Source organism: Filicampus tigris, chromosome 1, assembly GCF_054856515.1.
Source record: "Filicampus tigris isolate MCC_2025a chromosome 1, RoL_Ftig_1.0, whole genome shotgun sequence".
Taxonomy (NCBI): Eukaryota; Metazoa; Chordata; class Actinopteri; order Syngnathiformes; family Syngnathidae; genus Filicampus; species Filicampus tigris.
Genome location: NC_141217.1, coordinates 29,648,347 through 29,663,973, shown reverse-complemented (window position 1 = coordinate 29,663,973; position 15,627 = coordinate 29,648,347). Strand labels below are relative to the sequence as shown.

The 15,627-nt window shown below is 40.5% G+C and overlaps 2 protein-coding genes across 3 annotated transcripts in view; one reads left to right on the top strand and one right to left on the bottom strand.

The window, feature by feature from the left end:
- Positions 1-81: 81 nt before the first annotated feature.
- birc7 (baculoviral IAP repeat containing 7) lies at positions 82-7,785 on the top strand. The gene is made up of 7 exons (XM_086030901.1): positions 82-907; positions 3,544-3,643; positions 3,753-3,834; positions 3,967-4,012; positions 5,039-5,248; positions 7,307-7,372; positions 7,458-7,785. Exons 1-7 carry the CDS (start codon positions 367-369, stop codon positions 7,664-7,666), a joined length of 1,254 nt encoding a protein of 417 aa, XP_085887027.1. The 5' UTR covers positions 82-366; the 3' UTR covers positions 7,667-7,785.
- A 1,536-nt stretch (positions 7,786-9,321) lies between these two features.
- The window catches only part of nkain4 (sodium/potassium transporting ATPase interacting 4), a 56,797-nt gene continuing 50,491 nt past the window's right edge, over positions 9,322-15,627 (bottom strand). For both annotated transcript variants that reach the window (XM_086030914.1, XM_086030921.1), the window contains one exon: positions 9,322-15,040. In XM_086030914.1, the coding sequence (XP_085887040.1) occupies positions 15,031-15,040 (10 nt within the window). In that variant the 3' untranslated portion in view covers positions 9,322-15,030. The remainder of the gene's footprint in view (positions 15,041-15,627) is intronic.

Sequence of the window (15,627 nt, the reverse complement as noted above, 5' to 3'; positions counted from 1 at the left end):
CGACGCTCCTGTATTTTAATGTTGGTCATTATAGTGGCAATTACAGAGCCAAGTATATTTTGGGGGATGGTTCTTGACGTCATAAATTTGATAACCACTGTTCTGAGGGATTAGAATTGTGAAAATAACCTTTCTGAATTGTTTGGCATAATTTTGTCTTTGGAGGCGGAGCAACATGGCATGTTTCGCCAGTCATTCAGTGAGCAACCAATGAGAAAACAATCCAGCATTGGGTGTTTTTTTTTTTTTTCCTTCCAGAATGCAGGTTCCCATAGGCCACCATGCAGGCCCCCCACAGAACACCATATTTCAACTGTTGTGTTTTACTTGCTTTGAGTGCGCGCTCCACTATGGACCGCAGAAGGGATGCGGGGCACAGCACAAACACGGACAGGAATCCCCTCCCGCTCCACCATGACAGATGACAGGAGCACTATGCTCTACATCCTCGAGGAGCCTCAGATGCGGCAAGAAGGCGAGAGGCTTCGAACATTTCGCAGCTGGCCGCCAGATGCTCCTGTCACGTGCGGGGACCTGGCCAAGGCGGGATTCTTCTTTTTAGGTCCAGGAGATAAAGTCCAGTGTTTCTGCTGCGGCGGCGTTCTAAGATGTTGGGTGCAAGGAGACAGCCCGGCCGCCGAGCACAAGCGGCATTTCCCCACTTGCAGCTTCATTTTGGGCCGCGCTGTGGGAAACATTCCGCTGCAGAGCGGATCGCCCGACTCTGTAGACGGCCAGCTGCTGAGCCAACTCCAGAGGATGACAATGGACGACCAGGGCACAGCAGGACAAGCGGTCTACCCCGAGATGGAGGCGGAGGATTCCCGGCTCACGACTTTCCACAACTGGCCCACGGAGGCCTCAGTCCAGCCAGATGTTCTCGCCAGAGCTGGATTTTTCTATACAGGTGCTCATTGTCCATCATCTATTTCCCTGCTATGTTCTACTCCAAGCAAGATTTACATATCCACATTATGGGTCAGATATTTAGCTTTGACCTAGTCGGTGCTAGTGACCTCTCATTGTGAGAGTTGATAATTGTCCTGCTGAGTCATGATGTTGTGAAGAGAACATCCTGGACTAAACTGGGGCTACTAAAGCAGCAGGGACGCTCGGCTGCACTTTTTTTTGGAGATTAGCACTCAGATCTCCGCCAAGACCAAACAATCCTAATTTGGATCAGGAACATATCAGGGGTCACCAATTGTAGAGTCCCCAGCAGAAGGACTCTCAAAATCTTTTCACAAAGCCTTTAATCCTTCAGATGCAGATGCATAAATATATGACAAATATTAGATTATACAGGCATTCCTTATCTTTACAATAAATCAAATTGTAACGCCCTTTAAATCAACTACCAAATGCACACCAAGTAAAACTTTTCAATAGCTTACACACAACATGCACCAAAAAATTAAAAAAGAGCTTAAATCACCTATTTGCATTCTAATATTCAAAATAACAAACCTTGTGCACATCAGATTGGAGCTAATCCTTAAATAGTTTCTTCATTATGGCTCGCTTTTGGATTCACATTTGTTGTTTTTCTTTTTTCTTTGCCGTCTCTTCTACTACTATCTTCTACCATCTTGTCTAGCCGCTGTTGGAAAACCATTAATGCCATTAATGATGCATTACCGGTCCGCATCAGCTGGATTCAAGTGAGAGTAAACAAAACGCCACTTGTGCTTGAACACCACCAATAAAAAAATCATAGAAAATAGAAACTTATATGACAGTCTTCGACACCAACCTTTTTGAAAGTGAGAGCTACTTCTTGGATACTGATTAATGCAACGGGCTACCAGTTTGATACACACTTCTGAAATAACAAACTTGCTCAACGACACTGATGGTGTTAATGTTTTCTCACAATATTATCAACTGGGATTTAACAAACAGGTAAGTAGCAATATACAGTCTTCCCTCACGATATCGCCGTTCACCTTTTGTGGCTTCGCTACATCGTAGATTGTTGTAATCTTATTTATATCGCTGATTATTTGCTACATCATGGGATTTAGCTGTACTTTAACATATGTAGTTACTGCAGACCAATAAGCGCTAGCCAGGAAGAAAGAGTGCATAAAGGACAGAGAATGTCCAAAGTTTGCAATCATTTCACATTTAACAAAAGAAGCTAAAGGGCAATGTGCCGATTGCAAAGTACAATTGGCTTAAATCAACAAACTGTACGTTTATGATAAAGTAAACATTGTTAGCAAATGTAATATAGTCTACCACTGCTAGTTAGAAAAAGTGTCATCCATCACAGGTGGTTATGGTAGAGGGAGGATGGAAACTCTTTCTATAGCTTTACAGATCAAATGGTAGCAAAATACAGTAAACACAAGCACATTCTTAGCCGAGCTACCAACGGCCACAACTGCCATCGTCACTCAACACATACAGTGGCTAACGCTAAGTCCAGTTAACAGCTGGCCAACTGCACATCCTCATACTCTCACTTCCACGTCTCTCAACAGGCCAGACCGGCTCACCTTTCAAAGGCACTTACACACATACAACATAACTTTCTATCGTTTAGATTATGATGATGGTGAGACCAAGAGGACAAAAAACTACTAGCATTTACATGCCTATATTTTGGTATTATATAACATAAACATTTGGTCACTACTTCGTGGACTTCATACTTAAATTCTTAGGATCCTTTTGGGTGCCACTACTGCTAGAGGAAGCCTGTGTAAGGGCTACAATTATGGTACTAGTAGCACACTTTGAGAATCACTGGTACAGACAAAGAAACATTCACACTCATAGACAATTTGGAGCAGTCATGTCCATAGTCCGGTCCCATGGCCAAATGCGACTGGTGTTAAAATTTCTACTGGCCCGCAGCCTCTCGCATAAAATCAATATTGTGCGGCCCATCAGCACTGTTGACCACAGTAGTAAATATATGTACAAAAAAGCTATTTTATATTTCATCAGAAGATGGCAGCAGACCTGTGGAGGCGCGCTCAGGTGCTTTGGAAATACGCTCAGTGCACACTCCGTCTCTCAGAACACCTCACTGTCAAAAGTCATGTTAAGTGCCAGAGTGAATTCCTTGCTGCATGACCCTTGTGTGGCCCTATCCAGCCCCATTTCTAAAATGGAGGCTGTAGCAAAGAAAGAGAAAGTTGACTGACCATCACCTCCAGGACAAGTGGAAATTGGCATATTTTTTCACTGAAATACAAAAAAAAACGGTGGCTGCCTTGTTCGCTACGATGCTGTTTTTGAGGAATTCAATATCAAGAGCCACTACCAAACCGACCATGCAAACTGTAACAAGGTGACTGGTAACAAATACTCTGAAAAAATGAAAGTACTGGAAGCTCAGTGGTTGACAACCATACATTTTTACCTCACTATATCTGGGCCTCTTTTCTAAAACTTTGGACACCCCTGATTTAGAGTGTTCAATGAATAGAACATGCATGCTTTTGGTATGAATAATTGTGGTCTTAAATGTATATATACTCGTCAAATTGTGTTTAGTCACTCAAATCTTTTCCCCCGCGTCTCTGCTGTCAGGTCATGGCGACAACGTCAAGTGCTTCTACTGTGACGGGGGGCTTCGGAACTGGGAGCCAGGAGATGACCCCTGGCAAGAACATGCTAAATGGTTTCCACGGTAACGACAGGCAACGTCATCTAGACGCTTCATTTACATAATACAAAAAAACCCAAAAAACATTTCCAACATCACAACATGTTAAAGCAGATTTTTCGTTTTTTTTCAGTTGTGAATTTTTAATTCAGTCAAGAGGACAGGAATATATTAGCAACATCCAGGATGCTCACTTCCATCTGGGTGACACTGTGGTGAGGCTCTTTTATCACTTTCTATTTGGAATTCTGTGATCATTATCATCATTATTAATCATTTACTTGGCACCATGACTGAATGGTGATTGGTGGTCATTTATTCAATTTTAAACCTATTCAACTCTCCAGGGGGGCTTACAGACGTCCACAGGCAGAGAAATTGGCTCCAGAAATGGTATGAAATGCATTCAGCGAAAATAAGGGCAGATATTTGCCATTTTGCTTTTTACATGCCAATTATCATGTGTGTATGTGCTGCCTTTTGCTTACATGAAAGAATTAATGATTTGTTGATTCAATGATTTGGATCACACTCTGGTGCCACTTTGTTTGGATCATACGGTACAATACCACGAAAAACAGACAAAAAAAAACACTTAGAAGGAAGTCAACGCAAATATATTTTTCTCAAGAATATGTTCTATGCAAGCCCACTAGTTGAAACAAGGCTTTCTGATAAATATTGCGTTTGTGGAATAAGAGTTAATCCACCCATTTTTAGCCATGTCTGAGGGCGGCCACTTTGTCACTTCTCTCGACTGAAAATGACATCTCAACTGCTGAGGGCTCAGGTAACGACCAATCACAGCTGTCCTGTTTTCTTAAGCTGAGCTGAAACATACATATATATATATATATATATATATATATATATATATATATATATATATATATATATATATATATATATATATATGCTGCCTTGTGGCAGCCACCATTTTTAGGTCTTTTTACTTTCACGAGAGTGTGAATTGGTGAGAATGTGACGAATGTTCACCAATTCCTTCAGCTTTGTTTATTTTGCTCGCTTCAAAAGTGGCAGGCGCATATACTGTACAAACTGTTGTAATTTTCCTACACCATTCATCTGATTTGGATGTAAATACCCTCAAATTAAAGCTGAAAGTCATATTGTTGGTTTGATTTCCAATCAATTGTGGTGGCGTTCAAAGCCAAAAAGATGAAAATTGTGTCCATGTCGCAATGTTTATGGACCTGACTCTACCTCAGAGTTTCAACAATGTTGACTGACACCTAATAGCTGAATATAATTCATTCTGTATCTTATTTATAATTAAACTCTTTTGAATTAAACTCATTGGTTATTTTATCTCAGTCAGGTTTTTTTTAGGTTGTTATTACGTGACATGTTTCGGTGGCAGTTTTGGTTGAAACCTGCCTGGTTTCTGTCACCTCCCAGATGTGGTCAGTGGTTTGGCAGCGTCATCAGTCATGCTTTCGCCAGTGGTGCAGACAGTACTCCAGATGGGCTTTGAAGCCGGCCTGGTGGAGAGTCTGGTCCAGACCAAGTACCTTTTGACAGGCCAGCACTACTCGCACGTGTCGAGCCTGGTCAGTGATGTGCTGCAAGCCGAGGAGGACGACAGGCAGAGAAGGCCGCAGAGCAGAGGTAATGTCTGGCAGGCAAAAACAGTGATTCTCAACCACTGGGACCATGCACATTGAGGAAATTATCTAATTTTATTTAATTGGTCCAAAAAGTACACATATATTACTTACAACTTTTAATACAGTGGTTCTGAAACATTTTAAACCAAGTACCAACCGAAACATACTTGATTCCCCAATTACAAATGAAAGGTCCAAAATTAACATACAGTTGCGTAGCTAACTTGAATATTTTTAAAAGGGAGACAGCGATTGTATTCCTTAAGTTATATTATTACGAGAAAAAAAGACACAATTTTCCAATGAGAAATACTTCAAATTGTATAATAAAAGTGTACGAGAAAAAAAAGATCTGAGACGAAAGACGGAATACCACAACAAATATGGAAACGTTTTAACATGAGAAAAAAGTCATATTACAATAAAAACATTTGTAGTTTATGAGATTAGTGTATAAATATCAAAGGAAAAAAAATGTAATTTTGCAGGAATCAAATCAAAATTTCTAAGCAAATGGTAACATTTACAACAACATTTTTTTATGAGAATAGATAAAGCAGTAGTTTGCAACCTTTTTTTTTTACCATTTAAAATGAGGCAGAGGTTTCATTCCTATATATTCAATATTTGTGTACGCCACAGTACCAAAATGCAGTTTGAACACCAACATTGTGCTTAAATATCGGGCGAAAAAAACGTAACTAGTAATGATTCAATCCAAATGTACTGCACATAAAAGTTAAATAAAAATGGACCTAAATAAATATTGGAAAACAAACATGATGAAATGCAAATGAAATACAACAGAACTGTATTTAAGCTGTGAGTCTTTCATGTACCATGAGAGGTTCAAATACTACACTTTGAGAATTACTGATAATGTATTCCTCTTTCATACCCTACAACAATAATTTGGCATCCAACATTGGTGTCTAGAAATGCATAGCTGTCGGGGACTTCAGTGGACGAGTGGTGGCATTGTTGTCTTAGCAACATGTTCTCCCCGTGCTTCCTCCCACAGTCCTTCGGTTCACTGTAGGTGTGACAGACAGGTCAACAGTGGGCAGTGTGCTCCACTTCTCACCCTCAACTGGCATATAAACTCCAGCCTCTGTGACCCTGAACATTAACCATCCAGCTATTTTCCAAACCACTTATCCTGATGTTGAGATCTCAATTACTTGAATCAAGCCTGTTCTAAATTAAATTAAACCTTGTAGTGATTCAGTATATGCCATTAGGAAATCCATCCGCCAATTTTCTACAGCCTCATTATGGTTGCCGGTCGCACCCTGAACTGGTCATCAGCCAATCACTGGGCACAAACATGCACAGTGATGCCTTGAATCTGAGATATGAAGGTAAAGATGTTGGCAGTGTACTAAATTTGATTCACCTCCTCATAAGCATCATCATAAGCAAATATTGAACATTCTTCCAAAAAGAGGCTTCTGTTTTCCCACTTCAATTGACTGAAAATGACATCACGGTTGGTCAGGGCTCAGGTAACGACCAATCATGGCTCAGCTCCAGAAAACAGATGAGCCATGATTGGTCATAACCTGAGTCCTGAGAAACTGTGATGTCATTTTCAGTCGACAGAAGTGACAAAATGGCCGCCCCCTGAGATGGCTAAAAATAGGTGGATTTTGCTGCTTAACTCATATTCCACACACTCAATATTAATCAGAATACCATGTTCAGACAAGTGAAGGCGCATAGAACATATCCGTAATGTTTTTTTGGGGTTGACTTTTAATGGTATTTATTTTCATTCATTTCAATTGGGGAAAGCTGATATTGGATACTGTACTCTTATCTCAAGGCAGCGCTGTACAGACAAACAGCCATTCACACCTATGGACAATTTAGTCTTCAATGAGCCTGAACGAGCATGTTTTTTGGAATGTGAGAGAAAGTCTCGCAGTAATTCCACGCAAGCATGGGGAGAACACCAAAACTCCAAACGGGAGACAGACATGCAAACCACTCTTCCACTGTTCTGCCAATAAGGGGAATAGAACAACATTTTAAAATATTTCTGACTTCATACCATCAGAGCCTGACGGAAGGCAAAGACCTGATGCAGGGGAAGTGAGGACGCTATCACCAATGAGAGACAAAGGTCACAATCCTCTTCAATTCAACTTGAATCATACTTAGGTTTTTTTTTTTTTGTTTAAACTGACATCCTTACATACTGTCTCTAGTCTCGACAGTGAGGGAGCCCAGTCCCGAAGAGCTCCTGAGGCAGCTGCAGGAGGAGCGGACGTGCAAGGTGTGCATGGACAAGCAGGTGTCCATCGTGTTCATCCCGTGTGGTCATCTGGTGGTATGCGGCGACTGCGCAGCCAGTCTGCGGCACTGCCCCATCTGCAGAGCTGTCATCAGAGGCAGCGTCCGGGCCTTCATGTCCTGAGATGACGACGTCCAGCGTCCGCCTGATAAATGACGCTTTTCCGCTTTTAGGTTGCTGCTTTTGTCAGCAGTTACTAAATGAACTGAAAACTGAAATCTACAATAAACATTAGAAGCTGCTCAGAATTGCATACTGATTTGAACATTGTTTTGACAGACAATACTCAACTGGAACTCAAGGCAAAAATAGCATCTGCAATAGTATATAATGTATATGTGCTCCTACGATGTGAACACGGTATTCTGATTAATACTCATTAATATCTATTCTAAGGCGCTGCCATTTTGTCCTATACTCGTCCTTTTAAAGTGCTTCCGTCCTTACATTCCATCAGTCCGTCCGCCCCGCCGCAAAAAAAACAAACAAAAAAGAAGTGGCCGTACATGCCGTGGGAGAAAGGCTAATGGCAGAGGTTTCATGGTTCGCAAAACATTATTTAAAGCTCATTAGCTGGCTATTCTAATATTCACAACAGTGCTGGGAGCATTGTGAGTGGATTGAATTGTTTACCCAGCGGTGTCCAAGCTTTTTATAAGGAGGGCCAGATTTTATGAGGTGAAAATATTTGGGGGCCATTCAGCTTATAGTTAATTAAGTTAATTTTTAAAATGTTACCAGTCACCTTGTCGTAGTTTGCATGTTTCGTCTGATAGTGACTCTTGATATTGAATTCCTTGAAAACAGCCACAGTCTCTTAGCGAACTATGCAGAAAAAGGTGTTTTGTATTTCAATAAAAAAAATATACCAATTTCCACTTGTCCTGGTAGCAATAGCGCTTTCTGTCAACGCTACTGTCACTATTTTAGAAATGGCTTGGAAAAGGCCACACAATGCATTGACAACTTGAGAGTGGTGTGTTTGGAGAGGCAGAGTGTACTCGGAGCGTATTTCCAAAAGAACTCAAGAGCGCAGGCACAGGTCTGCTTCCTTCTTCTGGTGAAATATAAAATAGTTTTTTTTTACATGTGTATTTTCTACTGTGCTGCGATTGGCTGGCAACCAATTCAGGGTGTCCCCCGCCTACTGCCCGATGACAGCTGGGATAGGCTGCAGCACGGCCGCGACCCTTGTGAGTACAAGCGGTATAGGTAATGGATGGATGGATTTTCTACTGTGGTCAACGTTACTGAGGGCCAGTGAAATTTGAACGCCGGCCGCATTTGGCCCCCGGGCTGGAGTTGCCTGATTAAACATGCCTGGTAACCGGAAATAGCAAACCAAAATAGCAATTAACTGCCAACACAACCACGGCGATCACTAGACCGGAGCCCGCCACGCGACATCATGAGAATATTTAAGATTGCTTTATAATGCAATACCTTTGCATTTTTATTGCAAAACGTTTGCGTTAAAATGCATTACGTTTTCAGTTTTTATTGCTTTATTTCACAATAAAATAAGTATTGGGGGGGGGGATGAGTGGAGGGCCCGACTGATGGACTTAACTGACGGACTGACTGATAAGACTGACCAACTGACAAAAACAATTCGGTTTGGCTTGAAAAATGACGGACTGACGAATGACGGATGAGCAAAATTGAGTAAAATACCAACCTCTGATTATTACATTACTGGAATATTAATTACGGGGCACATACAACGTATCGCAAAGAAAATGTTTGTCTCGCATTCTCCTTTCATGACACAACAATGCTTAAAGTGAAACTGATGATTTTTTTATTATTAAACACTTATTTACATGAACATGATAGATATGGAATAGGGACACACAGTCAGATCAGGTTTGGGAAACAATAGGAAGAGAAAATAGAAAACAATGTCTATATAAATATTAACAAGGGTGTTTCATTTTTTTAGTACATACACCAATTTTAAGAAGCTAAATTATAATACACCAAGAGGAAGATGCAAAATGTATTTCTAATATTGATTATGACACAATGAGATGCACGTGCACACGCACACTAAGCTAGAGCAGTGACTCCAAAACTGGGTGCCATGGTAAATTGTCCCACTTGACCTCATTGTCTGAAAATGATTTATCAAATGCAAATATATCATTGTCAGCTACATACAGCAGTAGGTAAAACAATTAAATTATTTTTAATAAATGCCATAAGGTCAAATAAATTTGTGTATCCACCTGTTGCCTTTGGTCTAACCAACTAAGTCATGGCTTCCTGCAAGTATTTCAGCTTTTTGTTCAATTAAACAGGTCAACATTTCACACCGAGTCAATTTGTGAGTAACTGATACAAGAGCATCATATCAGTATTCAATCTTTTTGTGACATTTGTGTTGAGTTGTGTGCCGTGAGATTTTTCCCAATGTAAATAGCTCAGTAACGGTTAGGAAAAACTGGACTCAAGTGTGTAAATTCACATAAGTAAAGATATTGGCATTTGGACAAATTAAGTTTGACCAATCACACTCGTTCACACAGTTCATTGTATGGTCAAAAGGACGCAATGGGCTGAGATATTTTGGGACCACCTGGGACCGGCAGTGAGAATATGACAATTGTCTGACAAGCAGTAGAGTTATTTTCAGCTGCCAAGTATAAACAAAATGGTCTGTGAATAGAACAAAAACAAGGAAACATCTTTGTTTGCAACGCTTTTGATCCTGCAGCTTCACACGATAAATTTTATAACCCGCCAAAACATTTCAAACTCGAATGACAAAAACAAGTGGACATAAAATAACCTGCAGAATGAAACATTTCCTTTGCTGTTTCATCTGACTTTAAAATCCTTTAAACACCCCTACCCTCTCAAAAATAAGAAAAACAACAACAACAAAACAATGCAATACTGTACTTGAATAAAAAAAAAAAAAATCCTTCCTCTCTTGCACATGGATGAAGTAAACACTAGAGGGCAGTAAGGCAACAGTGGATTTGTCTCCCACTGAGTGACTTGGAGCACAGTGGCCATGGGCAAAGAAAAGTGCCTTTCAAGTATGAAATACCTTTGTGGAAACATTACAAGGCAAACAAGACAATATGTAGCCAGTTGACAAGTGGTATGGTTCCATTGTTATTTTGAGACACATATACAGCCAGGTCGATAAATATTGGGACATAGACACAATTGTCATCTTTTTGCGTTTAATCACCACCACAATGGATGTGAAATTAAACAAATAAGATGTGCTTTTATGAAATATACCAAAATCCACCCTTTCTTAGTCATCTCAGGGGGTGGCCATTGTGACACTTGCTGTCGATTGAAAATGACATCACATTTACTCAGGATTAAGATAACCAATCATGGCTCAGCTTCAGAAAACAGATGAGCCGTGATTGGTCGTTATCTGAGACCTGAGCAACTGTGATGTCATTTTCAGTCGACAGAAGTGACAAAATGGCCGCCTTCGAAAATGGCTAAAAATGGGTGGATTTTGCTGCTTATGCCCTGGGTGGATTTTGCTGGGGTAGTTTCCAGCACCCCCATGATCCTTGTGAGGATAAGCGGTTTGGCTAATGGATGATTGGAACTCATATTCCACAAACACAATATTAATCTTAATGTCGTGTTTGGACTAGTGAAGGAACATAGACCAAATTATTGCAAACACATTTCTTGGGTTGACTTCCCTCTTCAACCAATTCTGGAACATCCTCCGCGGGCTTACGACACCGTCACGTGTATATTCTGATCCATTTCATTGGTTAAGAGACCGACAATCAAATAATAAATAGAAAATGACGTATACGCTCTCACGGCTTTACGGGTAGAAAGACGCAACAGCGCTCTAGTGGTAGAAACGTGGTTATGCGCTCCCATCCTTAATGGGTTAAGCTTGAATTTGAGTGCACTGTATTTACATCCAAATTACAACGGCCAGGTGTCCCATTACTTTCGGCCCCTTGAAAAATTGGAGGCACATATACAAACTGCTGTAATCCCGACACCATTCACCTAATTTGGATGTAAACACAAACTCTCAAATTAAAGATGACAGTCTGCAGGTAAATCACAGCTTGTTCCTTTCATTTGAAATCCATTGCTGTGGTGGTTAAGAGCCAAAAAGATGAGAATTGTGTCCATGCCCCAATATTGATGGACCCGATCGTACTTCTATTTCTAATGTTGGTTGAAGTTTAGTTAACAATATGTTGAGTTTGTATTACATTACAATCCCACGATTAGCTACCAGCGCTTTTTCAAACACAAACACCTGCCACTTCATTGACAGCAACTTGGCTGTGGGTGAAAATTACAAATCACAAAATAATCATGAACAAATAAGACTATGGAAATAAACTTTTCAGACTTGCATGCCTTTGCATTCTTGATATTTCACATAAAACTACACTCAACAAAAAAATAAACACAACACTTTTGTTTTTGCTCCCATTTTTTATGAGATGAACTCAAAGGTCTAAAACATTTTCCTCATACACAATATCACCCACCATTCCTCTCAAATATTGTTCACAAACCGGTCTCAATCTGTGATAGTGAGCACTTCTCCTTTGCCGAGATAATCCACCCCACCTCACAGGTGTGCCATATCAAGATTTCCTTTTCAATTTCTTCTTTCGCTTGACCTTGTAGCAAACTTGAATTTGGTCTCCAAACCGTTCTTTTCTTCTTTTTTTTTACCTATGTCCACTTTTAAATATATTGGACAATGGTCAGACAGGCCCATCACTCCAATATCACATCTTTCTATTCTTTTCTATTTTATACCTATACCTATGGATTAAAAAATAGTCAATCCTCGAACACAACAGCAGAGAAATAGGTATAGTCTCTTTTAGTTGGGTTTAATTCCCTCCATATGTCTACAATTCAAAGTTGAGAAATCAATTTCTTGACCTTTTGGGCAACAACACTTTTCTGCGGGTGTCTTCCCGTTGAGTCCAACAGTGGGTTTAGCCTCAGGTTGACATCACCTCCTCCTATTAACATTCCACCCCCCTCTGTTAACATCAGATCCAAAAGATGTTGAAAAAAACAAAACATTCTGACCCTGGAGTTGCATACACATTTAATAGTGTAACTAGTTGACCCTCCAGTCTACCGGTCACCAAAACATAACTACCCTCTTTGTTTTTAGTATTTCAAACCCAATTTTATTTGACATTTATACCCCTCTCCTATGCCCAGATTTGTAAAATGAGGAGTATTCTTGATTGTAGTCATTTCTCATGCTCTGTAGCTGTCAAATGGGTCTCCAGCAAGAAAAGTACCCCAACTCCTTCCTTCTTCATCTTGCTCAATACTTTGCTCGTCTTAATTGGGTTGCTCAAACCATTAACATTAAGAGAGGCTACTTTCAGTTGGTTGTTCTGTATCGACATATATCAAAATACTTTTTCTTTTTTACCTCGCCTTGTCCCACCCCATTTGCTACAACACCTGAACTTTGTGAACAATAATTAACAAAAAAATGCAATATAACGAAAGTGATTTCCAAAACAGAGGTTTCATCATTTTGAACCCTTTTTAAGTTCGTTTCCAGCGCTTGGGTGTAGCCCCAGTTTACCAGCGGGCCCTCCCGACCTTTGACGGCCCAATCCATATGCCACTTCAGGAAACAAAGCGAACTCCCCGATCCCAATATAAAAGTTGAGAAGATTCCCCATCAGTCCACTCACGTCTTTTGGTGGAAACACAATTACCCCCACACAAACTGTAGACAAGCTTAATAGTAAGGCATTTTTCCCATAGGAAACACTGAATATTTTTTTTTCTCCCCACATGTGTGTGTAACCCACTTATTCTTGAGGTCCCTCCGTGGATCTCCTGTAGCTCTGCAGTCTCTCCTTGTACCCCAGTGTACGGTCCTGTCTGCCTGTTCCCTGTACAGAGTGCCACATCCGACGCTGCATTTTCTCCATGAGGTCCTCCGCTGGTTTGATGACATGCACCTGGAATACTCTCTTGGCCATGTATCTGGTCGCTTCAACTGCAGAGTCGTAGATACATTTCCCTCAGTTTTTATGCCTTTACAGTTTCCAGTTTATCTTTTGTTTCTGCTTCTTAACATAGTCCTAGCCCCTGACGTTGTCTTCCAACTCTCTTCCTTCAGTCACTTCAGGCTTAATCAGGACATATTCTCAACTTTTATCGGGGAACGACGTTCCTACGTTGTCGCCATGTTCGTCCCGGAACCGGAAATCAGCAGTTTTGTTTTATTGGGGTGGAGGGGATCTGGGGACTCAGAAAACCACACGCCACACACGCTGTCTGCCATCTAGATTGAAAGAAATTCAGAAATTCTTTGCTTATGCTAAATGATTTTTTTCAGCAGCTGCCCGAGTGGCTGTTGTCAGACGATCTTGGTGAACATGCTGGATGTGAAGGTCCTGGGATGGTGTGGTTACATGCGGTCTGCGGTTGTGAGGCTGGTTGGATGTACTGTCAAATTCTCTGAAATGCCTTTGGAGACGGCTTACGGTAGACATATGAGCATTTAATACACGAGGAATAGCACTGGTTGACATTCAGTCAGCATGCCAATCGCATGCTCCCTCAAATCTTGCGACAACTGTGGCATTGTGTTGTGTGAAAAAACTTCACCTTTCAGAGTGGACTTTTACTGTGGGCAGTCTAAGACGCACCTGTGCACTAATCATAGTATCTAATCAACATCTTGATATGGCACACCTCTTGAGGTGGGATGGATTATCTCGGCAAAGGAGAAGTGCTCACTATCACAGATTTGGACTGGTTTGTGAACAATATTGGAGAGAAGTGGTGATATTGTGTATGTGGAATAAATTTTAGACCTCTGAGTTTGTCTCATAAAAAATGGGAGCAAAAACAAAAGTGTTGCATTTATATTTTGTTGAGTGTAAATTCATTTTCCTGCAATCATTGCATTTTGTACATTTTCAATTTTTTGATGTACGACCCCATAGATCAGCTTCCTTTTCCGGTTTGCACATGTACGTATGTACAAAAGACCTTGGCCTCAAGTAAACAGGCAGGGCACAATGATTTGTTCATTCCACTGTAATTCAGCCCTTCCGGACAGAATGTGAGCCGAACCAGCAATGATATGCAAAATGACTTCAGCTTTAAGAAACAGTGCAATACACTTGGGAATGTTGGGCGATTACGCACTCATAAGTAATTTAGATGCTGTTCTTCACAGTTGTGTTTATGGGAAGGCCACAGCAACTCTGCGCAGAATGCAATACAAAAATAATTACCAAAAGTTGCTCCAAAACAGACATTTGACACTACTAAAGCGGAAGACAATCAAACTGAGGCGTATTTTCCATGCAGCCCACCAGTGAGTGCCATGTTTGAAGTACTTAAAAATAGGAAAGTGATAGTGGGAGGAAAAGTCTGGCATAATGTCCCAAATTTGTGGGGCTAACAATTGGTCAAACTGTGGCAAGCAAAGTCGGTATCACTTCCCTCCAGGATGACTGATCTTCTATTTACGTAGACCTGCAAACAAAACATTGGAAAACGTTGAAAAAAAAAAAAGCTGAAAACATACTAAAATCGTGTCAGTGACTGAAATGTCTGCGGTAATCATCGACATGACATCAAGCTTTTAACTTATTTTAAAACAATGTTAGATAGATTTAGGCAGAGGTGCTCGTATACAGAAAAACTAGTTCTCTCTGTGACTTTGGAGAAAGGACACAAAGCAAGGAAACAAAATGTCATGAATGTCAAGACAATGTCCAAGATGAGCTCTTGAATTCTAGATTAGCATCCTACTGAATGAGGTCATTTTCTTTGTACACCCTAGTGAGGATAAGCGGTTTGCAAAATGGATGGATGCTATCATACAAAGACAGTTGTATATACTTCACTGTACCTATTTGTTCTGATCTTGAAACTGCTTGTACTACTGGAATATGGTACTAAAAGTAAGGAGGATTAGAAATAGTCTGGCGAACAAAATGATGGATTAACTTTTGAATATAATGTTGGGCTTTCCTTATGATATTCAGTCAGGTCCATAAATATTGGGACAAGTATTTATAAAGCTGACTGTATTTGAGTGCCAGTACGCCACACCCATA

Excerpts from the sequence above, each read along its gene's own strand:
- birc7 (XM_086030901.1), top strand. The coding sequence starts at position 367 with ATGCGGGGCACAGCACAAACACGGACAGGAATCCCCTCCCGCTCCACC. Across the intron at positions 3,644-3,752 it reads CATGCTAAATGGTTTCCACG|TTGTGAATTTTTAATTCAGT; the intron begins GTAACGACAGGC and ends GTTTTTTTTCAG. Across the intron at positions 5,249-7,306 it reads GAGAAGGCCGCAGAGCAGAG|AGCCTGACGGAAGGCAAAGA; the intron begins GTAATGTCTGGC and ends TCATACCATCAG.